General features: G+C 48.1%; 1 protein-coding gene across 3 annotated transcripts in view; it reads left to right on the top strand.

Annotated features, from left to right (window-relative positions):
- HSPA12A (heat shock protein family A (Hsp70) member 12A) overlaps nt 1–26,449 on the top strand; it is a 185,515-nt gene that overhangs the window by 130,798 nt on the left and 28,268 nt on the right. For all 3 annotated transcript variants that reach the window (XM_074382949.1, XM_074382950.1, XM_039465353.2), the window contains 4 exons: nt 16,383–16,468; nt 18,019–18,146; nt 21,453–21,639; nt 23,827–23,931. In XM_074382949.1, the coding sequence (XP_074239050.1) occupies nt 16,383–16,468; nt 18,019–18,146; nt 21,453–21,639; nt 23,827–23,931 (506 nt within the window). The remainder of the gene's footprint in view (nt 1–16,382; nt 16,469–18,018; nt 18,147–21,452; nt 21,640–23,826; nt 23,932–26,449) is intronic.

Genomic DNA, 26,449 nt, shown 5'->3' with positions numbered 1-26,449 from the left:
TAGCCTGGTGTATATTTGTAGAAACTGAGGTCTGAGACCGAGTCCTGTCCGACAGAGCTAGGGAGGGTGGAACTGGGTGTTGCCCTAGAACCCAGCTAACCCCATCCCCCGCCCCTGGAAGAGCAGCTTGGGGCTGTGCCTATTTGGAGGACAGCATGAGGGTCAAATCCTCCCAGGTGAAGGTCAGCAGGCCCCTCTCTCCCTGCAGACAGATGATGCACCAGCCAGGCCTGAGAAATGGCAGATGGCTTCCCAGATGGCAAAGGACACAGCCCAGTTGTGCAGGGGGTTGTGTGAGGACAGCAATGATGAGGGGCAATGGTTAGAGGCTAATAGAGGCATTTGACTGGTTAAAGAGTTGCATTTGATCTGAAGGGGATAGAGAGCTACAGTAGGTGCTTGAGGCTGGGAGTGACGTGGTGACGTTGGTGGTTGTGATGTGATCCAGGGGGACAGCCTGGAGACAGTGGCACCAGCTGGGAGAGTATAAGGCTCTTTGGGAAGCTCTTCACACTACTCTGCTTTTGCTCTTGCTGTTCCCTCGGCCTGGTGCTTATTCCCATCTTGTTCACTCAGCAAACTTGCCCTCCCAGGAGGCAGCCAAGCATTACTTTCCTGGAGCTACCTTCCTCCACCCCCATCAGGGATGTCAGTCTGTCCGGACACCCCTGTGGCACTTACCGTGGTGTCTCATGAAGAGTCTATGTGCAAAATAGAATTTTACAGGGCTTTTAATTACAGTGTTTTTAATATTCAATTTAATATTTAAATTGAAATCATACCACTGTTTTGACCTGAGACCTCATAGTTGGAATCTCATGAATCAAATACCCATGTGTTGTATGTCCACAAGATGAGACTGATGACAGCTGGATAGGGATGGGCAGAGGAGGGCTCAGGACAGGCACACCGAGTGTGGGGCACAGGGGATATTTCACGTTGGCCCTGGTTAGTCCCACAGATTAACTTCCAGGTCACAACACCCATCTTCCTGTTTTAGGGTCAGCTCCTGGAGCTCTTCTTGTTCATTAACCCAGCATGTCCTCAATGTGGCATCCATGCCATTCAGGACCCTCCCAGACTAGGTCTGTGCAGAGGGCGAGAGGCAAGGAGACAAGGTTTGGTTGGAGCAGCTGGCTGGTGTGGGTGTCCCTAGTATCAGCTCCCACTTCTTCAAGTCCAGGGCATTCCTGTGGCCACCTCCCAGCTCAGCACCTTGGGCACAGACATTCTGGGCCCTGTGTGGGAGGAGTGTGCACCTACTGGAAGTCAGGCTGATCACTCTGTGCCTGGCCTGTCTGGAGCATTCCTCTCTGCAGAGGAGATGACCACTGATTGATTGAGTTCCAGACGGAGCTGTTAGAGATAACAATGAAGTCAGAGGAGCCACCCTTGCCTAATGAAGCGTGCAGGGCTGCGGCCTGGGACTGTGGGGCAGCAGTAATGAAAAGCCAGAGACAGACCACCCTGGGTGCCTGAGACCTCCTCCCTTGCCTGGACTTGGCCAGTTGTCCATCTGTGCATGGTGACGAGGTGTAAAGCCTCATTCCCTGGACCCAGGCACTGCAGAGACTGATGTGTGGGGGCTGGAACAAGGGGTCCTGGAGGGCCACGTGGCTTCAGGCCTACTCATTCTTTCATAACATGTACACAGCAGTGTGTGTGAGCACCCATGATGATGAGTGTGAATATTATGGCAGCTGGGCCCATCTGCATGGCCTCCCCAGGACCCCTAAACACAGCATGTTCATTATTTCCTGGAGTGTATACATTTCTGAGGCCTGCTGTCCCCAGCAAAGGGTTTGGAGAGACTTGTGTTTGCATTTCAGTGCGAGGAGGGTGGGGATTAGGATGAATTTGTGGTTTGTTTGCTCTTACCCTGCTCTAGTCACACACACTTGGGTTGTCGTGTGTGTGTGTGTGTGTGTGTGTGTGTGTATGTGTGTGTGTGTTTGACTTACTTTAAGTTCAAATTCAAAAGCTCATCAACATTTGGTGGTCAGTATTTTGCCTTCTCTGGGCCAGGAGCTGGCTTGGTACAGTATAAAAAGGTGGGGTGGAGTGGACACTCTGCTGGCCTCATCACCGCTGCTTGGTCTCAGGTGGGATACTCTGGGTGACCTCTGGGTTCCTTGCTCTGTAGAGGAGACTTGGGAGATGCCTTTCCATGACCTTTGGATTCCTTGGGAAAAGACTTTGAGCAAATTCGGTCCCCAGGAGGAATTGTTCATTCAGTGTCTTGTGTGTTTATCTCCCTTTACTGCTCTGAAGTTAGGGATTCAATTTCAACTCCTTTCAGGATTAGTTACCCTTGAAATTTTGCCATGCATACTTAGCAAAGTCTAAAGTTAATCAATAACTTAGTCCAGTTTACTAATTCTACTTGTACAAACGTAAGCCTGTCACTGAAGATTTTGTACTTACAAAGTAAGAAGTAATTAGGGATTTTAGACTTCAAAGGTCTTAAAAAGTCTCTGAAAGGTCTTTGTCTCATCTCTTCTGACATGGAAGTCTTCGCTCTCTGTGCTGGGGCTGCCTGTTCTGAGTGGGACATTTGGCGTCTGGGGGTGTCCCTGCATACCGGGGAGCTCCCATCGTGCCTCCCCTCCAGGCTGCAGTGGGTGGTCCTGGCTCGTCCTCTCCTAGAGCTCCTTGGATCTTCCTTTAGCATTGGCCTTCTCTTTTTCTTTATTTTCTGAAAGCAGCATTTTCCTAGGCAGGTTCCTGCACACCTCCCCACCCAGGACCTGGCTAGCTACAGCTGGCACATGCAGACGGTCACACAGCAGAATGTTTTAATGCTGTGCAGGTTGCCCTCCAGACACAGGTGGGTCTGCAGAAGGCTAGTTACAGCTGCAGGTTTTGAGGCTTTCACTAGCATTTATTCCGGCATACCTTGAAACAGCTGATCTGTTAGGGGAAACACCAGCAAGTCAGCCTGCAGCACACCAGCATGATGGCACGTCTGGCCCTTGGGAGGAATGGGGCCATTCTGCTCTGCTAGCCAGCTTCCCAGCATCTAGGGGAAGAGTGAAAACCCAGCTGTGTGTCTAGGGCACTGCCCCAGCTCTGTGCCGTGTTCTTACATTGCCAAAGAGTGGGGTGTCTGGGAGAGGCCAGTGCCAGCTGTTGCCCCAGCCCCAGTTGAGGAGTCTGGAGTCAGCAGCTAGAGTCACCACTCGATGGGTTCCGGGAGAAAGTTGTGGCCAACTCTATCAGGCACAGAGGTCGGAGGACGGAAGGGAGAGAGGAGGTGGTGCCCAGGGTGAGTGGCGGTGGCCGAGTCCAGTCCCAGAGACAAGGCTGGGCTTCTGAAGGCAGGGGGCAGGGGTAGTTCTCCTTACAAGGCTGATAATAGCAGCTCTTTGATTTGTTTTTAATTGAGACATAATTCACATATAAAACTCACCACATAAAATTCAGTGGTTTATAGTGTTCACAAGATTGTGTAACCGTCACCATTATTAAGTTCCAAAATGTTTTGATCACCCAGAGAAGAAACTCCTCCCCATTAGCAGTTACTCCCTAGGTCTACTCCCAGAAAAGCCTTTACTTTTTCATTGCTCTTACTGCAAGTTGCTGGCAGAATGGACGTGGGCGGAAGTCACAGAGTCCAGGAGCCTCAGGGCTGGAATGTGGTGGAGACAAGTTGCTCAGGCACTAGTGACAGGCACTTGCCGGCTGTGTGACTTTGGGAAGATGCTTAACCTCTCTGTGCTTTGGTTGTTGTCTGCTGTTAACTGGGGCTAATAACTACCTATTTCCCACCTCATTGGGTTGTTTAATAAGATAAAATGAAATGCTAAGTAATAATAGCTACTCTTGCTTGTTAAGATCTTTTTGCATTATTCTTATTTAATCCTGATTAATCCTGGGAGATATGAGTTATTACTGTCCCTGTCTAATACCTAAGGAAGACCAAGCACCAGAGAAGTTGAGTAACTTGTTCAAGATTGCACCACTATGAATGAGGTTTTAGTTGCAAAGCATGTAAAACTCGACTCTGTCTTGTTTACATTGAAGGAAAATTATGACCAGAATGGGAAGTCCAGGGGCCCGGCAGGCTGATTTGGCAGCTCATGGACCCCATCAAGGATGGAGGGAGGTTCCCTTGGTGGTGGCTGCATCTGTGTGCTGGTGGCAAGATGGCAGCTGCAGGTGTGGCTCCTGTCCCTGCGCGTCCACCCTCTTCTCAGGGTCCTCGCTTAAGGGGCAGGATGTTTCCTCTACAAGCCCCAGGCTGACTTTTCATGTCCCATTGGCCAGGACTGTGAGTCACAAACCCACTGCCACATCCCTCACTGGCAGCAGGAGGGGGCTCACCATTGGCTTAGATTACTTGGGACCTACCCCAAGTTATCGGGAGGGATCACATCCCAAATGTAAAAATTGGGGTTTGGTTAAGAAGTGGGAAATGGATTTTGAGTGGACACAGTTGTATCTTGGCAGTATCTACCAAGACCAGCAGGGAGGGACCTGAGCTGAAGTCTGAAACAGCCCTCTGAGGTCCACAGCCGCTGCGTTTCAGCACAGCTACTCAGCCTCTACAAAACCTGGCCGCATAGCAAGTGCTCAGTGAATCTCATGTCAATTCAATAAATTCTGCTTCTCACCCCACACCTCTGAGTTTATCTGACCTTCTGTTGCTCTTGTATAGTTCAGTTAAGTGGTTGCCAGGCCTCTGCTGAGCTTTACTTGTGAGGAACTTAGTACCTTACCCAGGATTTTCTTCCCTTTTTTGACCATTAAGTGCCACGGCTACTTTTTGGGTGAATTACAAAAAATCTGCTTTAGGTGTAAAAATTACAAAAACGCGGGGGGCCCACGCTAGGCAACGCAGCCCTTCATGGCTTGGAATGATGACTTTGTGTTAAGAAAATAGCATGCTTACCTCTGGGTAGATAGATGTCCTGCAAAGTTGGTACCTTTGTGCAGTGCACAAACCATACAACTGTTTTGAGATATCTCTTCCATTAAGGAATTCTGCAGAGGGGTTTGTAATGGGCTTGAGCCTCTGCCCTCCTGGGCACTGGCAGAGAGTGGAAGGTTTGTGCCCAAGTTACTCAGGTTTGGAGTGCATGATGGCAAAGGGCTCCCCTTCCTGCCTGGAGATGGTGCATCTCCCTCTTGTAAGAGGGTTCAGCTGGGGAAGGGTGAACCTTCACCTTCCCGACCCTTACCTCCTTTTCCCTCTCCCCTCCCCAGGGACAGGTGGTGAGTGTTTGGGAGGTGAAAGATTCTGCTCAGGGGGAAACCAGCTGGCCTGGCCTGGCCTTGGCTCTTTCTTTAGCCCCAGTTCAGGCAGTGCTGTGCCATGGTCTCTGAAGACTGAACTATCGCAAGGCTGTTTATGATAAAATTGGGGAAGTCTAAACCCTGGGCTTCCAGAGGTCCAGGCAGGTGGAATCTTGTCCTTGAAGCTGGAGAGAATCTTTACATTGACCCAGTGAGTTTTAGAATGGACACTGGGCTTCGCTGTAGAATTTAGGAAGGCTCAAGTTGCGATCATGTGGCCTCCCAAGTTCTTTTAGGTTGTTCTGAATGTTCCATGGGTGGGCAGACAGCTTGGGTGGGAAACTGGGGTCAGAGGGTCTCCTTTACCCTGGCAGCACCAGCCCTCATGTTTCCTATCGCTAAGTTTTACTGAAGGCTCCATTTGCCAAGTCTTTGTCTGGTGGGAATTTTTAGCTTTGATTAACAAGCCCAGAGAAGCAAAATGTAAAGGAAATGCATTTGCTGACATTGTGCAAAGGTGGGGGCTCTGCTTGTCTTGTGGTGTAAGCACACGGTCGTTTCTTCAGCAGCAGTTGGAACGATTTTATAATGATGATATTAATAATAATAATAAACAAAATAACATCCATAATGTATTGGGTGCTTGCCTTGAGCCAGGTTTTACAGATATTAAGTAGCTCACCCAGTGGCGTGCATCTAGGATGTGTTCATGGTGGCGTTTAAACTCAGGCTTTCCTGACTTTGAACTAGTACATCTAAAGCAGGCGTCCCCAAACTACGGCCCCGCGCAGACCACATGCGGCCCCCTGAGGCCATTTATCCGGCCCCCTGCCGCATTTCAGGAAGGGGCACCTCTTTCATTGGTGGTCAGTGAGAGGAGCACAGTATGTGGCGGCCCTCCAAAGGTCTGAGGGACAGTGAACTGGCCCCCTGTGTAAAAAGTTTGGGGATGCCTGATCTAAAGTCTCTCTTACTACTGCGTGCCTCTCCTACCTGAATCTTCGGATTTGAGGGAGAATTACGGCTTTTGAAACAGAGCTTCGCAGACCAAAGAAGAATACGCCACATCGTCTCATGAGCCTGCAGACAGGCACAGCCAAGAGCTGCCCTGTGATGGTGACTTCTGATTTTCTCCAGCTATTTGCTCATCTGTGAAATGGGGATTTACATCCACACCTGTCTCGTAGCTTGGTGGCATTGGGCATGTGCAGGCATGCAGGCCTGGCGTTGGAGAGCTCTCAGTCCACCTGGGTGGCATCCTAAGGATGCAGGCTTCTTTTTTACCCTTCTGGGCTTCATTTTGTCATTTTGTCAGCAACTTTCTTTACAGGGCAGGATCCCATGAGATACACCTGTAAGGCTGTTATCTTGCAGGAAATACACATTCAGTGAGTGCCGACTATGATAGGTTTCTGACAGAGTTCTGGGTTTGTACATTTCTAGCGTGTTTGAATTAATAATTTGTTTGAATAAACTTGCAAAAGACCCTAAAAGTAAACCAAAAAAATGCATGAATATCTGACCCCATGAAAGAATTTGGAAAATGGTGGGTGGGGGCTGGTGTTTATTTCAGAGTTTCTCATGTATTGGCTTCTGTGTTCATTGATACATAGTGACGGGGGCTCTGAGAATACCAGTTCTCATTTCATGGAGGCAGAAGGGGCTGCAGAGGGAGGTTTTACAGATATTAAGTAGCTCTGTAATGGGCGTGAGCAGACAGTGTACCCAGGCTCACAAGCATCCACATCTCCACGTTCTTCATCCTCCTCAGGAGTTATTTTGTTTTCCTTCTGCTCCTCTAAGAGCAGCAGCCAAAGAGCCAACTCTGGCTTTGCTCCTGTTTTGAAGCCGTCCTGGTTCTAGGAGATGTGCCCCTTGGCCTGCAGCCCTCATGTGACTGCCTGGCCTTCCCTCTCCACTCATCCCAATGCTAAGGTCAACCTGGGGCCTGAGCATAGAGAACTTAGTACCCTCGCCCCCAACAGGAACACACACACACACACACACACACACACACACACACATACACATACACCCTTTGGGAGGACTCAGGGCTTGCGCTTGTAGTACAAAGGGTCACAGGGTGGCATCTGACATCAGCATTTCAGCTTGCCATTCCTGTCTGGGGTGAGAACCATGGGAAGATGCCAAGGCTGTTACATCTTGCCCCTCCCATGTGGCATTGGGATCCAGCAAGTCTGAAAGACAAAGCAAAATGGACATGTCAGGGTCCTTTAAGTGATCCTGCCTCTCTGCAGGGGCAGGCCCAGTTGTTTCTCAGACACGGAGGGGCCCAGTAGTAGATGGAGGACACCCCCTTGCCTCCTCTGAGGCCCTGGGTTCATAGAGCAGCTACGAAGTCTAGGAGCTGTCAGCTCATGACCTGTACCTGAGACCTAGCTGGAGCCCGTCTCAGAGTGGGAGCCACTCAGCTGGTGGCTGTTCATCTGTTTTGTCATCTGCGAGGGGCCAGTGGGTGTCTGCTGAAATTCTGACTCCTCTAAGGGCTGTTTAGTCTACTGGGCCCACCAGCCTTAGCCCCAGAGAAGCCCGCTGAATGGAAGCCTCCCCACCCACCCTGAGACCCAGGTCCAAAACCTTCTCAAGCTTTCAAAGGCCACATGTGTAGGTTTCAGTGAACTCATATCCTTATTGGTTTGTTCATTCATCAGCCAAATATGTGTGGAGCACCTACCACATATGGGCCAGGTGCTCTAATGGATGGCAGAAGAGTAACACTGGCCTGCCCACCTGGAGCTTCCTTGAAACTGGCACATTCAAATCACAATTATTTTATTATGGAAAGTTTTAAACATACAAAAGCAGAGCAAATATTATATGGAAGCCTCATGAATCTGTCACCAGGTTTAGTCATTCTTAACTTGTGGCCAACCTTGTTTAATCCCCGCCCCTCCCCTCTCTTGTTATTCTGGTGCAGATCCCAGAAATTCTATTGTTTCATCTGTACACATTTGAGAATGTAGCCCTAGAGGACAAGGGCTCTTTTAAAAATCGTGTAACTATACTATTAATAATCATTCTTTAGTATTACCAATATCTGGTCAGTGTTTACATTTCTAATTGTCTCATAAATATAAAATGTTTTGATTGTTTGAATTAGGATCTACTAAAGGTCCATCCACTGCATTTATTGAAGTTGATTTGTGTTTTAAGTCTCTTCAAAGCTGTCACAGTTGGTCTCTGGGGCAGTCAGGATAGCCTGGAAACTCATTATAAATGCAAATTGTCAGCCAGCCTCAGACCTACTGGATGAGAAACTGTAGGGGTGAGACCATTAATCTGTGCTTTAACAAGCCCTCTTGGGGTTCTGGTGCACAGCAGAGTTGAGACCCTCTGGTCCATAGGTTTCCCCTCCTTTCCTGTATATTTTTCTTGTGATTATCTCTAGGAGAAAGCTGTCTCTCTGTCGAGTTTCCCTCATCTGTGTTTTGCCAGTTGATCCCTGATGCACAAGATTCTCTCTCATCTGCACTGAGGGAGCTGAGAAGGCTCTTCTCTCTTAAACAGAGGGGGCTGACTTTTAGAGGTAGAGGTCCCTGAAGGGTGATGCAGAATTCGCCTGCTGTTGAAGCAGGTTGCACTCTAGGTGGGGAACAGCATGTGCAGTGGCCAGAGGCTGGGTAAGCACAGAGATTCCAAGGTCTGTGGATAGGTTTGGTATGACCAGGGATGTGGGGCAGTAGAGAGAGAAGAGGCTGCAGAGGGAGATGGGGTGGACTTGGAAGAGCCTGGGTATCAGTAGTGTGTTGGACTTTATCCCATGGGGGATAGGCATCAGGGGAAGACCCTGACAAGGTTAAGTTAGGTGAGCAGACCTCTATTTTGACCAGATGGATTTGACTATAGGATGAGTGTGGCTTGGAGGGGGCAGACCCAGGGCAGGGAAACTGAAAGTTCAGGAGGATCTGGATGAAGGCTGTAGTGGTGACTTAACAGACAGAGGGAATGTGAGAGATGCTAATTAGAAGGAATGACAGGGCCTGGTGGTAGAATGAACAGGGAGGAAGTCTAGGGACTCTCCCATCTGGGAGCAGTGGTGGTTTTCCTGGCAAAAGGGGTGTCTGAGGAGAGTGGCAGATATGGGGGGTTGAGAGATGATCCCACATTGTTGGAGGTCACTCAGCATGGCATGTGTATTATTAATATCTGAACTCAAGAGAGTTGATGCCTCAGTTGGGAAAGAACTCACTGGCTCTCTTAGTCTATGATTAGTCACTGAGTCTACTTTTGGACACACATAAAAAATCCATCTATCCATCTGTCCATCCATCCATCCAACAATCCACCCACCCACCCACCCACTCACCCATCCACCCACCCACCCACCCACCCACCCATCCATCCACCCACCCACCCACCCATCCACCCATCCATCCATCCACCCACCCACCCATCCACTCACCCACCCTTCCACCCATCCATCCACCCACCCATCTATCCATCCATCCATCCATCCATCCATCCATCCATCCATCCACCCACCCATCCATCCATCCACCCATCCATCCATCCAACATTGTTTGAGTGCTTGTGACATGTCAGGAGCTAAGGAATTAGACATGAAGTAAGACATGACCCTTCTCCAACAAGCAGAGTTCATGGGAGAGAAGCCAGGTGGACAGAAACATCTTTTTTTTTTTTTTTTTTTTTTTGAGACGGAGTTTCGCTCCTGTTACCCAGGCTGGAGTGCAATGGCGCGATCTCGGCTCACCGCAACCTCCGCCCCCTGGGTTCAGGCAATTCTCCTGCCTCAGCTTCCTGAGTAGCTGGGATTACAGGCACGTGCCACCATGCCCAGCTAATTTTTTGTATTTTTAGTAGAGACGGGGTTTCACTATGTTGACCAGGATGGTCTCGATCTCTTGACCTCGTGATCCACCCGCCTCGGCCTCCCAAAGTGCTGGGATTACAGGCTTGAGCCACCGCGCCCGGCCAGAAACATCTTAATACCATGTGTAGGGTGATCTGGTGAAGCCTCTCCAAATGCTGGATGCTGGAGGGCAGGGTTGCAAGGTTTCCGAGTATAATTCATGAAAATTAGTAGTAAAACTGTTGGTCAAGCAAGTGTGTCTTCCCCTCTCCCAGCAATTGCCTGGATATGTAGAGACACAGTTGGAGGCCCACGAACCAGTGCATGAACCTGCCGTTAAGAGAGACAGTGAACCACCCCCACTGACAGTCTGGGATTGCAGGGATTCGGGGATTTTCCTGTCTCTGGGAAAATCCAGCTGCCCTAGCTCACTCTCCCTGGGGCATCTCATCTCCTAGACTACTCAGAGAGGTAGGAGGGGTAACAACAGGATGCTACCCCATGTCAGGATGGGCCTGGTGCCACTGTCATCTTAGCCTGGGCTTGCTGCTACTGTCTTTGCCATGGTAAATGTTCATTTCCATACTTATTAGCATTTGCGGAGTGGTTATTTTACACTCAGTGTTCTTTGTAGTGAGAGGGTCTCCTGGTTCATGCCAATAAAATTTCCATTTACTCTGGACATCCACCATGGTGATTAAAAACAAGCCCATAAATTATTTACTGAAATGGAAGTTCAGCTTACGGTAATAATGCATTAGTTCAGCTAGCCATGAAGCCTGTTATAGGGTAATAAAAGATTTTTTATTTTCCTTCTGAAAAGATATTTGCCAGTAACCTACATATGACCTTGAGCTGATCAATTTTCAAAGATGACACTGCAGTCAGGGATATAAGGAGAGAAAGAGAGAGATTTTTTTCAAATAGTCTGATTTTAGGTAATCATCAGCAAAGGCCTGTTATCTCATAGCCAGCAGGGAAAAAGAAATGGGAAAAAAATATATATATATATATATAGTATTCTTTTAAATTATAAGTACCAGACCTTAAAACTCCTTTTGAAATTGGGCATGTATTTGATAGATACATAAGTCTGAAAGCTAACAAGAAGGATTGTTTGGAGAAACGAGTGTTTCACTATTGTTGAGACCACCTGTCACATTTCCTCGGAGCCTGGAACCTTGTAGAATAAAGTCAGCCCTATGGTTCTGTCTTCATCTTTAAACATGTTGTATTTATGGAGCAGAACTGATTTTATGTATCTCAGAAAGTCTGTGATTCGGCTCACGGCCATTTGCTGACTAATGTCTCTGGCAGAGAGAACAGCAAGCAAGTTCATGAATTATGGCTCTCCTTGAGTTTCTCTTATCAAGACTATTTTTTATTTTAAGAACATCTACTTTAATTAAAGTCATTAGAGCTGGGAACACATAAAAACGTTTCTGAATTTTGTATGTATTGCATTTTACAGTAGAAATCCAGATGAAGCCTGCATTTTAATTCTTATACCACTAAGACAAGGGATGAGGATTAACCTAACAAATTAAACTAGTTCTTCCTTAATTATCTGGTTTGAGTTTGTAAGAAATCCTGGGGCAGGAGACTTGTTGGCCAAGATTTAATACTTTCATTTATTTGTCCTTTACATTGCTGCAAAAGTATTTTCTTTTCTTTATATATCCCTCTTTTTGGCAGAAATTATTTAATGTGTTGGGGTGGGGTGTGCCAGGTTTATAAGTGACTCTATAACCGCTCTTGTCATCTTGTTTTTACATTCACTAAACTAAAAAAGATAGTCTGCACACTAGTTCTATAAGACTGAAGTGATGTTAAATTATCCATAACCAATAGCAAAGGAAACATGATGATTAATTTTTGTTTGTTCCCCAGAAAGCTCCAGGGTCTCTTCCTTCTCCGCTTAACCAAAGTTTTGTGACGAGTAGTTTCCACTCTTGAAAGGGTCAGTGTTTTTCTGCTTCCTTGATGTGAAATTGTCGAATCTCTGAGTTACGGGATTTTAGGATAACTTAGTGCTTGAAGTGGAAGATGCTTTGAGTGGGTCTTTATTTAATCTACTTGGAATGGTGCAGTAGGTATTTCTTAAAACTAGCACCTTTAGCTCTGTCCTTGATCAATTTCCTGATAAAGCATATTCTTTAACATGTCTTTTAACATGTCCTTCTCTACCTCCACAGAAGGGTCTGGGTTTTCTTTTCTTCAGCTTCCTTTCTTTCTTCTAAGCCTTGACTTTAAGAATCTCTATTTGTGTTGAGGCATTGACTTAGCCTTCCTCTTCTCTTCTCAGTGTGTCCAGGTCAATCTGTGGGTGCTGAACTGGAATATCCCCTCGGTAAAAGTAGTCCCAAGGGAGATGTTGTTGTATTAGCTTTATAGAAGCAGCGGAGGCAGGGCCACACGTAAGGGCATTTGGAGTTTCTTACTGTGGATAATGGCCTCTGTATAATTGATAGCCAGTACACACAGCCTACACTTGGTATGTTTAGGCATTCCATACATCAGTTCCTTCCTGTTGTTTGTTAGCTTATATCTGTCAGATATCCATAGATTAATAGGTCATATTCTGTGGACTCTTTGTATTTTATTTCTAATCATTAACTACTGAATGGAAGATCTTGTTGGGACACATTGGAATAAACTCCCCATCTTCCTAAGGGGGTGAGATAACCTTTGCCATTTTTTTTTTTCCCTGAGAATTTTTGAGCACTGCTTTGATATTCTAAGTAGTGAAGCAGAGAAATATTAGCATGTCTCTACTGGCTATCCATATTCCTGTGCTGTATTAATGGACATTTGCTGGTGAATTATCTTTGATTTGGAATATAGAGATATACAGATGTGGGTATACACCATGTGCAGGTATCTATGGAAATGTTACTCTTCCATACCTTCTATGCAGATCAGTTTTAAATCATTGCATAATGTATCTGAATTTTAATTTCTGATGGAAAAAGTCCATGAGGTTCAGTTGCTTCTATGCCTGGCTGAGTGATCAGCAAGTCAAATGATTTGTTTAATATTGGCTCAATTGCAGTGGGGTTTCAGGGAGGTACAGGAGAACCAAAAATCCTTGATTCTTGCCCTCAAAGTATCCTAGAATTCCCTGGGGACTCAAGATATGTGTTCCATCTGTGGCCCAACCTTGGCTGTTTTGCAAATCAGTGAGATGGCCCAAGGCTCTGAGAAGGGCTGAATGATGGGATAATTAGAACCAAGCAACAGCGGGGTGGATAGTTTGTCAGATAATAGCTTGTTTGCTAATTGCCAACACCAGATTTTCTGGGCAATTAGACATTTGGTTTCTTTCAGGACCGTCTGTGCAAATGTGGACACATGGCTGCCGGCCTTCCAGGTAGCAGGTGGAGAGGGTGGCTCCTGGTGCTGATTACATTTCTCTGCAGGCTGCCCAAGGGCTGTGGGCAGGAAGGACCTCTCACCAACAGGTGGAAGGACTACCTGGCTGGGCTTCCTAGTGGGGAGGCAGAGGTCCCCCTGCATTCAAGGAAGGGGTTCCCTTGTGTTGGGAGATTAGCAAAGATGGTGGAGTTCCACAGGCTGGTCTAGGAACTGAGCTGACTTCTCCATTCTCTTCTCAAGAGCAATTAGCACCCACAGCTAATAGCAATTCTGTTAGTCGTGGGTGCTAATAGAAATCAGAAATAGCTTCCCCTCCCAGATGAGCAAGTTGATTTAAACTTTTTAATAAAGTTTTTTATTAAAGTATGTATAACATAAAAGTTGCCATTTAAACCATTTTAAGTGTATGATTTGGTGGCATGAATTACATTCACAATGTTGTACAAACATCACCACTGTTTATTTCCAAAACCTTTCATTAACCCAAAGAGAAATTCTGTTCTCATTAAGCAAGAACTCTCCATTTCTCCCTCCTTCCCACCCCTATCGACTGTAATCTACTTTCTGTCTCTATAAACGTACCTCTTCTAGAGATTTCATACAAGTGGAATGATACAATATTTGTCCTTTTGCATCCACATATTTTACTTAGTGTATTTTTCAGGTTCACCCATGTTGTATCATGTATAAGAATGTCCTTCCTTTTTACAATGAAATACTATTACATTGTATGGATATACAACATTTGTTTATCCCTTCATCTGTTTTATTTTATTTTATTTATTTTTAAGATGGAGTCTTGCTCTGTCACAAGGCTGGAGTGCAGTGGCACAATCTTGGCTCACTGCCACCACCGTCTCCTGGGTTCAAGTGATTCTTCTGCCTCAGCCTTGCAAGTAGTTGGGACTACAGGCACGTGCCACCACGCCTGGCTAATTTTTGTATTTTTAAGTAGAGATGGAGTTTCACCATGTTGGCCAGGCTGGTCTTGAACTCCTGACCTCAAGTGATCTGCCCATCTTGGCCTCCCAAAGTGCTGGGATCATAGGTGTGAGCCACCATGCCCAGCCTATCCCTTCATCTGCTGTTGGACTCTTGAAGTGTTTCTACCTTTCTGTTATTGTGAATAATGTTGCATGAATGTTTGCATGTAAGTATCTCCTTGAGTCCCTGTTTTCAGTTTTTTGGGTGGATACCTAGGAGCAGAATTACTGGTCATGTGGTAATTCTATACTTGACTTTTTGAGGAACTGCCAAGCTCTTTTCCACAGTGGTTGTCCCGTTTTGCATTCCCACTAACAATGTGTAAGGATTCCAATTTCTTCACATCCTTGACACACTTGTTATTTTTCTTTCTTGAAAAACTATAGCCATCCTAGTCAGTGCGAAGCCATATCTCACTGTGGTTTTGATTTACATTTCTCTACAGACAAATGATGTTGAACATCTTTTCATGTACTTGTTATATCTTTTATATGTTTTCTTTGGAGAAATGTCTATTCAAGTTCTTTACCCAGCAAGTTGGATTTTGCCTCTGTAATTACTGGACTGTCCCTCTCTCTCCCCAAGATAGGAATTGAGGCTCATCAGGAGGAGAGAGGATGTGAGCTTGCAGAGAGTGGGAGGTGGCTGTGCAGATTTGAGGCTTCACATTCACTCCTGCATGATTCATTTCATTCCACAGCCCGTTTGGTACCCACTGTAATGATGCTGCTTGAGTTCTCATCAAGTAGAAAAAGAAATCAGCAAGAGCCTAGGATTAACCCAAAGTGATTTAGCAGAAGAGGCAGATGGAACCACTCCACCTGCTCCACTGAAAGCAGATGGCCTTTTCTCAGACACCTCAAACCGCTGATTTCCTTGACCACAGATATTGCCTTGGAAAATCACCCATTTCTTCATAGCAGATTTCAGTACATATGTACTAAATGGAGCAGCATGTGCAGAGCACCGAGGATGATGCTGGGTGGTTGCAGGTACTTAGTGTCCGGCCCTTGTCCCTGTAGTGGAAGCACGAAATCCTCGCCCAGCTTCTCTGTGCCCTGCCAGCCCTCGGCAGCAGGCAGAGAGAGCACTGTGACACATTCCAAGGCCTTCCAGGGACAGTATGTTTTCTCCTGGGGGGCCGATTCCTGGGGCACAGCAACTGGGCTCTGGGAAGACTTCAGAACAGTGCTAGGCCTGAATGATGGTGAGCACAGGGCAGCAGACAAAATGGTGCTCCTGCTGCTTAGCCGCTGGCCCTTTCCCTGTTTGACCTCATGGCTGTTGGGCCCCATCTGTAAGGGTTAGAAATGCTGATCTCTGCCTTTTTGCTGTGGTTTTTATGATTGAAAAAGGTCCCAAACCTTCTGTATCACCGAAGACAGATGAATTCACATCCTCTGGCAGGGGTGAGGAGTTAGTGCGTCTGCTAGGCAACGATGCTCTTTCTGAAGCGGTGTCACATCCCATGTTCCTAGGATAGGTGTTAACTTATCCCTGAGGGAGGTACCCTTGCTCCTTTGGGAACCCGAGGGCTGCAGGCAGTCTTCCAAGAAAATACACATGAAAATTTGACATAACTCCAGGTGACTACAGGTCCTGCTAGTCCAGCCTGGAGCCTAGCCTCTGGCTCCACGGACAATACAACCAGGAGCTGGGGCTTTCGGGGACTGAGCAGTATCTCTGACTAAGTTGGGTTGAGTGGCACAGAGAGAGAGGCCTGGTGGTGACTGGGAGGAAAGGAGCATCTCATTTGGTCAGGTTCTAAATACCAAGTGCAAGGGGGTGCTGGAACGGATGCCCCTGCCTTCCTGGCTGGGGCTGGGACTTGCCCATTTCATGAGCCGGCTTTGCAGAGGCCACAGTGCCTGGAGGAGTAAGAACATGCAGCCCTCATTTCTTCTCTCTGGGTCAGCCCATGCCACTTCTAAGGAGGGGACTTTGTTTTTCCTTTCAGAAACCGCTCCCACATCTGCATATTCATCTCCAGCCCGGAGTCTTGGGGACACAGGAATAACGCCTCTGTCCCCCTCCCATATTGTGGTAAGAAATGTGTGTGTGCATGTGTGTTTGTGTGTGTATGTGTGTGCACATGTGCACATGGTGTACTGACTTCCTTTGCATCCTGGGTCTGATCTCACAGTTTAGGCAGCTGGACAGTCCCTCACATTTACTGGTTGGAGATTAAATTGACCTGGTCCTGACCACAGGAGCTCTGCTAAGCCCCTTCCCCATTCTGGGCCTGGGAAGGCATTCTGTCTTGTGGCTAGTGCTTCTGGAGCAGGGGCCAGTGGGTCACAGAAGCAGGTGAGATGGGAGCAGCCCTTTAAAGATTCAGGATCAGAGCCCATGAGACATTCTCTTGAAAGGAAGCCATTGGCTTTGGCCAGTAAATTGGTGAATACATGAGCTCTGGCCACTGCAGTTGTCTGCAGTGTCCAAAAGCCCCTGGCTGTATAATTGTTTCTGCAACAGCTTGCCCAGTAGAGAAACACTGAGCAGGGCTTCATATACATTGGGTGGGGCTGTTGCTCCCACCCTGCCCTGGATGAGGAAAGATGGATGTTGGGGGGCAGCCGTTCAGAGGGGCACACATGTAGTTGTGCAGACAGCCAACCCAAGCGAGTGCCGGGAAGACAGGGCAGCTTTGTGTGAGCTGAGCAGATACAAAGAAGACCTGAGGAGAACTGCGGAGACACCCCTAGGTAGGGCGGCAAGCCTGTCCCGGTTTCCTGGAACTGTCCAGCTTTTACATCGCAAGCCCTGCACCTGGGGGACTCCTTCAGTCCTGGGCAAAATGGGAGGGTTGGTCCCCTCAGGCCAGGTTCTGTGGTTTTCAACCTTTATACCCCGAAGGTGTCCTGTAGGAGTTTCAGGGCTGTGGGGGAGGGGAGCCGTCTCACCCCTCCCCTCCAGCGTTTGTTGGTTTTATAATTTGGAGTTCTGTGCGAGTTAAAAAAAAAAAAAAAGTCTAAACTGCTTTCAAAAAAAGAGAAAGCATTGGAATCTGAAATGGTCTGACCGAGTGACTTAGATGAGGCAACGCCCTGGGCCCTGACAGTCACAGTAGGTCATGTGCCTGGCATGGTGGGATTGGGCGGGGTCCTGGATGCCCAGCCCTGCTTACGTGTATGAAACGCCAGTACAGATGGAGCGGTCACCTGGATGTACAGAGGGCAAGATGCTCCTGGCAGTGACCGGAGGTCTACACAGGGCCTTGTGGAAGGCAGCAGGGGTTGGGAGAAGATTGTATCTGCTCAGGAACTACTGGCGACCAGTCCCGATGGTGGAATTTCTGTAACTAGCCGTGTGCTCGCACAGTTGGTAGAGAGGAGTGGGCAAGCTGCAGGCAGGTGCCTTCATCCAGTCAGCCTGGCCCTCCACTCAGGGGTGCCCCCATTTCTCCCCAAGCCACTCAGTCAGGGGCCTGCCCTCTCCCCAGGGCTCTCCAGGTGGTAGACTTGAGCTGGAATATGGAATGTCCTTCTGTCTGCAGGGGGTGCACAGCTAGGCAAGGTAAACCCCCTCCAGGGGTGTCTTTCTGAAAGCCAGGCCCACCACCCACACCCCTATGCCTCACTGTCTATCTGCAGAATGACACTGACTCCAATGTCTCAGAACAGCAGTTATTTCTTGTGGTGGTGGCCATTGACTTTGGGACCACATCCAGTGGCTATGCCTACAGCTTCACCAAGGAGCCGGAATGCATCCATGTGATGAGGTGAGTGCTTGGGCGGGAGGGCCACGTGGCTTTTGCAAGCCACTGCACCTGTGGAGACCCCAGGCAGGCTTAGGCAATGAGCCAGTGACTGGCACTTCAGAGGGCCCTGGATCCTGGTTCAGCACAGCCCAAGCTCACAATGCCGCTGGGGACAAGTCATTTCTGATCTCTGGGCTCTAGGCTCCTGGTTTGTAAAGACATTGATTTAATTCTGATTTAGTTGGTCTGGGGAGGGGCCTGGGCAGTACGTTTAAGGCCTGGCCTGGGTGAGAGGCATAGACCTGTAGAGGGTCTGTGATGGAAGGATCCAGGTGCCAGCTTGGCCACTTACTGTATGACTTTAGGGCATAGCTGAACCTGCTAAACCCCAGTTTCCTCATCTGTGAAATGGGGATCCTGACAATACCTGCCTCCCAAGGTGTGTGTGCAAATGAAACGACAGTGTGTATCAAGTGCTTAGCGTGTGGTGAAATGAAAGCAGGGAAGGTGCTGGTCCTTTCAAGTGAAGAGAAGTCCTGGGGTGTTGGTAGCCAGAGGCAGAAAGCACCTGTTGAAGAGAAAGCAGCATGAGGTGACTCTCAGCCACGTGGCCCCATAGGCAAAGTTGCCCTGGGCCTGGTGGGATGCAGTCTGGGCTGGGTGCCCCCTTCCCTTCCCCACACACCGAGCAGCCTGCAGGCCCCCAGCGCCACCAATCCATGGGATCCGTCCTGACCCATGACCTGCGTGCAGGGTGTGGCCCCTCAAATCTTTGGAAGCCCAGGATTTATCACCCCACTTTTTCAATTCCAAGGGATGACTCTGAAGATACATTGTAATTGGCTTTGCAATTCCTTCAACTGAGTAATTGTGGAATTTGGCACTGCTCCTAGAGTGAGAAGTTTTTAGTTTTGTTGTTGTTGCTATTATTTTTTTGAGAGACAAGTTCTTGCTCTTTTGCCAGGCTTGAATGCAGTAGTGTGATCATGGCTCACTGCAGCCTCAAACTCCTGGGCTCAAGCAGTTCTCCTGCCTCAGCCTCCCAAGTGGCTGGGACTACAGATGCATACAACCACACCCAGCTAATGTTTGTATTTTAGGAATTTTTATAAAGGGTTGTGTAAAACACAAGTCATAATAAAAATGACTTCCCCCCTCCAATCTTGGTTTAAGTCTCACTTTTCCTCTTGAAAATCAGATGTGGCTCAGCCTGAAGCTATTGTCCTAAGTGGGTATAGAGACCCTTGGGTGTCATGTCATCAGGAAATGATGAAAAGCCTGTTCTATAGTGAACTCTGATGACAGCATTACCCTTGGTGTTCACTTGCCACCAGGATTCTCTCTCCAGTTAGCCAGACAGATGCTGTGAGGGTCTGTGCTGCCGTCACTGACCCCCAAGATGAAAAATCCCAGTGGAAAATAATACACCATTAAAGGCCAGTACAATGTTTATCAGCTTCTATGTAGTTGTTCTAGGAAATGTAATTTGCACAGAATAATCAGGCAGTGAAAACAGAAAAGAAGGATTGGAAATAACTTTGAACTTGCTTGTGAGGGGGACTTACGAACCACGCCCATAGTTCAGGGCCTCTAGAGGTGGTGTCTTAGTCATAGCAGAGATTTTGGAGGGAGGTTGGTTGGTTCTACCTGAATTTTATTTCAGTCAAAAGACATTTGCATAATCATGCTAACGTGACAAATTATAAGTGAGAAAGTCAACTTTTTTTGTCTTAAGTAGCAATGAAGGAATAAAAATCTGAAGGCCAAAGCTCATGGAGTCATTCTCTACTGACACCATCACTGTTAATATTAATGACAGTTCTGTTTGTGAAGGGCAGTGTGTGGAGCAGCTGCCTGGCATTGGGACCATCCCTGTGTCTCAGTGCTGTCACCTTGGGGGCTTTGGCTCCAGGGGGAGGAGCAACATCCTGATGGAGCTTGACAGGGAAATTGGCCAGGGATGATTCCACACCCCTCTGAGCAGCAAATCTCGGTGGAGGCCAGAGCTCCATCTGGACCAAGATGGTTCTACTGATGCTTAATGATGTGGGGTTGGGAATAGGTCCAGGCTCAGCTGGGAGTGTGGCCACCTCCCCAGTGAGTGAGGAACGCGGCTCATTTTCCTTCCTGCACTGCGTCTCCATGGGCTGTGCATGGGGTCACATGGCCAGCGGCAGGCTGGGAAGGGAACAGCTTGGCCTTTTGTGGCCCTGGCTTCTCTGTACTGGCCCCAAAGGCGAGTAGATGCATTGAGTTTCCTGTCTTCCCCTTGCCTCTTCCCTTTCTCTCGCTGCAGCCTCTCTCTCTCTCTCTCTCTCTCTCTCTCTCTATTTCTTTTTAGAGATGGGATCTTGCTGTGTGGCCCAGGCTGGAGTGCAGTGATGCCATCATAGCTCACTGTGATCCTCCCACCTTGACTTCCCAAAGTGCTGACATCTCTGTTTCTATGGTTCTTTCACCTCTGCTCCATTATAGGTCTGAGCCTCCTGGCTTCCCTTCCCCTCCATTTAACCCAGCTTGCCCTTATGAACAGCAGCTCTGATTCTGTTATGCCCCTGGTCTAAGACCTTTAGTTAGCTTCCCGTTACTCACAGAGTGAAATTCTAGGTCCCCAGGGTTCTCCTCAGCCTATTCCAGCCACTTTCCCAATCACATTTCTCACTCTTCCCATTTTCACAATCACTCTTACCACCTACATGCTCTCGCCAACCAACACCATCATTTCACGTTCCCACGAGTGCCTCGTGCTGGCCCACCTCTGAGCAGCTGGAGTGTCCTTCCCTCCTTTGAGATCCATTTGTCTGTCTTTCTTCAGTTCTCCCCTGAATCCTGTGTTCTTTCCTCTGCCCCACCAGCCAGCACCTCAGGCTGTTTGCCTGAGCCCCTCATTTGCATCTCGTAAGTCAGGTCATTATGTATTTATTGTGCCTACCTTGTTTTGTTTCAAAGAGGATTCAGCCTAGCAGTATATCTGCTATTGAGTGCTTGCAAATTAAAAATACATTGCCTAGCAGATTGTAAATTATTTGCAGGCACAGACATAAAAGTTTTCTGCCAGCACCTGGCACACAGGTAGATGCTTAGAGTAGATGCCCAGTAAACATGGAATGAAAGGATCAAGGCAGAGCTTGCTATTGAGCAGAAACTTTGCATTTGGCCAGTTTGTCTTCTTTTTAACTGAAGTTGTGTCTCTAGTAGCTGCTCATCCAGCAGAACTAGAGTGTGTCTGGGCACCTGCATCACCGACACTCATGCATAGAGTAGGTGTTCAAGCCTGAGCTGGATTTTGAAAGAAGGCCCCATAACTTCTGCTTCCCTTGGTGGCAGGCGATGGGAGGGAGGAGACCCCGGTGTGTCCAATCAGAAGACTCCGACCACCATCTTGCTGACTCCCGAGAGGAAGTTCCACAGCTTTGGGTATGCCGCCAGGGACTTTTACCATGACCTGGATCCCAACGAGGCCAAGCAATGGCTGTACCTGGAGAAGTTCAAGATGAAGCTGCACACCACTGGGGTGAGCGAGCCTCTCCTGGGGCCCCAAGTGCCTGGCAATGGAGAGCCACGGCTCCTCCAGCCTTGGGCTGGGGGATGGCTGTCCTTCCAACCCAAGGGGTTCTCCTGTCTCTCCCAAGCAGAAATCAGTGTCCATTTACCTTGATTTTAGACACATCCTGGAGCACACAGCACCTTTGTGGAATATGCAATGCTTTCCAAAGTGCATGTGGGCAGGGAAATATTCTGAATATTTAACCATTCATTTGTCCTGAAAATGGACCTACTGGAGTAGACCCTGGTTATACCAGGGGAGTGGGGTGCTGGGGGCCTCCTTCCATGCCAGCAGTTCCCCCTTTAGTTTCTGGATTATGGAAAGATCAGCGAATCATGAAGGAGCCACTTGGGGGCTAGGGGCATTTGAGGAGCTCAGGGCAGTAGCTCTTAACTAACCAGTTTGGATGTAACAACCAGTAACAACTGGTACATCCGGCTTTCTATGTGGGGGAGGGGGAGCTCAGGACATCAAGTGCCCAATAATTGGAGGTCTGGCTCCCAGAGTGGTGGCCTCAGCTCTCAGCAAGCCAGTGTACCCTAAGACACCTATGTCAAATAGGCATCCCCTGCCACCCCGAAGCTTTGTAGAAAAGGATAGGACATAGGATAGAACTTTTTTGATTCAAGCATTTTATTCCATGAAGTTTTCTTAACTCTCAGTGCTCAGAAAGGCAGGATGACAATCATGATTAAGTACATGGACTCTGGGGCCAGATGGCCTGGGTTTCAATCTGGCCACTGGTACCTTTGAGAAACGTAATCCAAGTTACTTAACCTCTCCCTGCCTTGTTTTGTCTTCTCTGTAAAATGGAGACAATGGCCATGCCTTCCTCATGGGGATATTGTAGGGATTAAAGAAATCAAAATACATAAAGCTCTTAGAGCCATGCCTGGTGCAGATTAAGTTCTAGTCAAGTGCAAGCTTCTATTCTAATTGCTTGCATTTGTCTGCTGAGCACTTGTAAATGACAAAATGAACATAAATGGGAAACTCAGCAGCCAGCACCCTGCCTTCCAAGGCTCTGTGATCGGCATGGTTGTCTTTCGATGGCACAGACCAAGTTCTGCTAGAAATGAACTGTTCCTATTTTGCCTGGTGGGATTCAGTGCTGAGTATCAGGATGGCAGGTGGAAGGAGGCACAGGGTTTTTTTTTTCAACTCAGAGCCATGGCTTCCTGGCACTTGGCCACCTTCCCGAGCCTGGGAGCTGCTACCCCAAAGCTGGGGTATCTTTGCTGGGCACCAGGAGCAGAAGGCAGCTGGCTGGGAGGAGTGAGCAAGTGCAGATAGGTCAGGATGCCACAGACGGCTCCACGTGGCTGGCTTAGTAATTCAATGCCTAGTCTCACTCCCAAGGCAAAGCATAATTACCCAGCCTGGATCAATCTGGAGGCCCCAGTGCTTTTTTTTTTTTTTTTTCTTGGCAGTAATGAGCTTGTTGGTTCAGGAGACCCAGGAGCTTTCTCCTGATTTTTGCTCTCACTCCCTGCCCATTCCTACCCCATGGGGACTTTTCTCATCATTTTTTAGTGAACTCCGTCTACCAGCATCTGGGGTCTGCAGAGCATCCTCTTTTTAGGACCACGCTCAGCAGCTGCTTTCACTTTCGGTGGAGAAAGGAAAGCAGCAATGCTGGATTCCTGGCAGATTAGACAGGGCAAGCCTTAAAATAGGAGCTCTTCTATTTTGGTGACTTGGTTGGGGAATGAAAGCTTCATCTGTTTAGCATCATGCATAGCAGTGGGTTGGTACAATTAGGCCTCCATCGGCGGGAATCCTGAGCATGACCATGTCTGTTCGAATGTGGAAATAGAATGGAAATTGCATGGGGAGTGGCACCTGCTGCCTGTTCTCTCTTCCTGACTTCTACCGTTGCCCCTGAAACCTCTGCTCCAGGAGAGAGAGGGAGAGAAGAGAAAGCAGTGAAGATGGGGCCTGGAGGGGACAGCCAGAGCCTCCTACACAGTAAGGGGACACTGCAGCCAGGCCTGATTTTGGGGGCCACACCATCCTAGTCTGCTTCTTTAAGCATGGGGAAACACAAACGTGGCTCACCAGGATCCTCTAGATCCCCTTGGAGCAGTCCCCAAAGCCAGAAGACATGTTACTCCTTTGTCATCAGCTTACTGTTGCTCCTCTTCCTCCTACCAGGACCTCACCATGGATACAGACCTGACGGCAGCAAATGGCAAGAAAGTCAAAGCCCTTGAAATCTTTGCTTATGCCCTGCAGTACTTTAAGGAGCAGGCACTAAAGGTAGGACTGATAGTTGCGGCCAGCTGGCTGTGTGCTAGGCGATAGCACCCATGCCAGCTCCATGTCTCGGGCTGCTGCACCTGCTGGCCAGGGTAGGGGGCACAGCCTTGAGGGAAAGTGTGGGCTTTGGGCTTTGGAGTCCACACGGCAGGATGGCCCCTCACGCACTGCTGGTGGGAATGTAAAATGGTGCAACCTCTTTGGAAAACAGTTTGGCAATTCCTAAAGAAATAAAGCCCAGAGTTACCATAGGACCAGCAGTTCCACTCCTGGGTAGATACCTAAGAGAAAGGAAAGCAAATGTCCACACCTACACATGTATACATGAATGTGCCTAGCAACACTATTCATAATGATAAAAACTGGAAACAACCCACATGGCCATCCACTGATGAATGGAGAAACCAAATGTGAGCTGTCTTACACCGAATGTTATTTACAGCCAGAACGAGGACTGAACTACTGCTACATCCTACCACATGGAGGAACCTTGAAAACACCATGTGAAGTAAAAGAAGCCAGATACAAACAGCCACCTAGTGTGATTCCATCTGTATGAAATGTCCAGAGTGGGCACCTTCACAGAGACAGAAAGCAGAGGCTTTTCCTGCCGGGGGCTGTGGGCAGTGGGAGTACGAACAACTGCTAAAGAGTATGGGTTTCTTCGGTGGGTGATGAAATTAGGTAGCCGTGTTGGCTGCACAACCTTGTGAATACGCTAAAACCCACTGAATTCTATACTTTAAAAGTGTGAATTTTGTGGTATGGAAATTATGACGCAGTAAAAGAAAAAGAGAGGCAGGAAACATACTTAGCAGCTGTGCCATTTGGGGCAAGGTACTTCATCTTTCCAAGATTTCCTAACTAGAAAGCGGGGTGAATAACTGGCTATTTGATAGAAAATGGGATTGGACGTGCAGTGCCTCCCTTGAAGCTTGGTTTATAGTCAGCACTGGGTACATGGTGGCTGCTATTTCTCCTCCTCCTCCCTCTCTTTCTCTATCCTTCTAGATCCCAGGGAAGAAGCTAATAGTGTGAGCCCCCTTGGATCACCCCCACAAAGGTCTGTGGTCATGATGGCCTGAAATTCCAAAAACATCTGATTTTGAAGTGGAATATGGCTGTCCTCTCCCTGTCTCCTCCCACAGGCATGAGAACCAGTGGGTGGGGATCAGATGATTAAACAGCCCTGATGTATTGAGCTTTATCCAAAAAGATTTGGGAACTTCAGAAGCATTTGGTATTGTATGATCACTAAAGGAAATTTAGTGAATTCTAGAAATAGGGTCAGAGGGAGACAAAGAGGAAGTGAGAACTTGGTGTTACTTTCATCTATTCAAGTACCTGTTTTTTTGAGTGCCTTTTATGTGCAAAATCCTATACAAGTTATGGCAATGCAGAAATCAACTCAGGAGTGTGTGGTTGGGGTCAGAGTTGTCAGGGTAACTGTGGGTGCTGGGGGAGGCAGAGATTCTGTCCAGTGGGGAGCATCCTGGAAGGCTCCCTGTCAGAGGTGGATTCAGGGCAGGGTGGGATTGGTTCACAGGCAGTAACTGGAAGGGTGGGTATTTCAAGCTGGTGGGGTGGCCCAGGCTCAGCTCAGAAGGAAGAAAGCAGCAGACAAACAGCCGTGGAAGAAAGCAGTTGGAGTGGAAGGAGGGAGGGTCAGGCTGTGGGATAAAGCCAGGATGCTGTGAGCTCAGGACAAGACAGTGCACAGCCAAGGAAGCCAAGCCAGGGAACTTCTTGGTTAGTGGGAAGCCATCAGAGGATTTCTAGTGGGGGAATGAGTGACATGGGCACCAGGATAGTAGCAGAGCATTGTATTAGTCTGTTCTCATGCTGCTAATACGACATACCCTAGATTGGGTAATTTATAAAGGCAGAGGTTTAATGGCCTCCCCATGGCTGGGGAGGCCTCACAATCATGGCAGACGATGAAGAAAGAACAAAGGGATGTCTTACATGGCAGCAGGCGAGAGAGCTTGTTCAGGGGAACTGCCCTTTATAAAACCATCAGATCACCTGAGACTTAGTCACTACCACGAGAACAGTATGGGAGAAACTGCTCTTATGATTCAATCATCTTCACCTGGCCCTGCCCTTGACATGTGGGGATGATTACAATTCAAGGAGAGATTTGGGTGGGTACACACCAAACCATATCAAGTATCTTAGTCTATTTTGTGTCACTGTGACAGAATATCACAAACTGGGTAATTTATGAAAAACAGAAATTTATTTCTCACAGTCTGGAGGCTGGGAAGTCCAAGATCGAGAAGCTGGTTTGTTTGGTGTCTGGTGAGGGCCCAGTCTCTGCTTCCAAGATGGAGCCCTGATCGCAACATCTCCTTGCTGGGGGGATGTGGGGGAGGAACAGTTTTTCCTCACATGGCAGAAGAGAAAGAGCTCACTCACTCCTGCATGCCCCCCACTTTTTTTTTGAGACGATGTCTCGCTTTGTCACCAGGCTGGAGTGCAATGGCGCAATCTCGGCTCACTACAACCTCTGCCTCCC

Source organism: Saimiri boliviensis, chromosome 12, assembly GCF_048565385.1.
Source record: "Saimiri boliviensis isolate mSaiBol1 chromosome 12, mSaiBol1.pri, whole genome shotgun sequence".
In the NCBI taxonomy this organism is placed as follows: domain Eukaryota; kingdom Metazoa; phylum Chordata; class Mammalia; order Primates; family Cebidae; genus Saimiri; species Saimiri boliviensis.
Note: the sequence above shows the minus strand (reverse complement) of the source record. Positions and strands in the feature narration are given on the sequence as shown.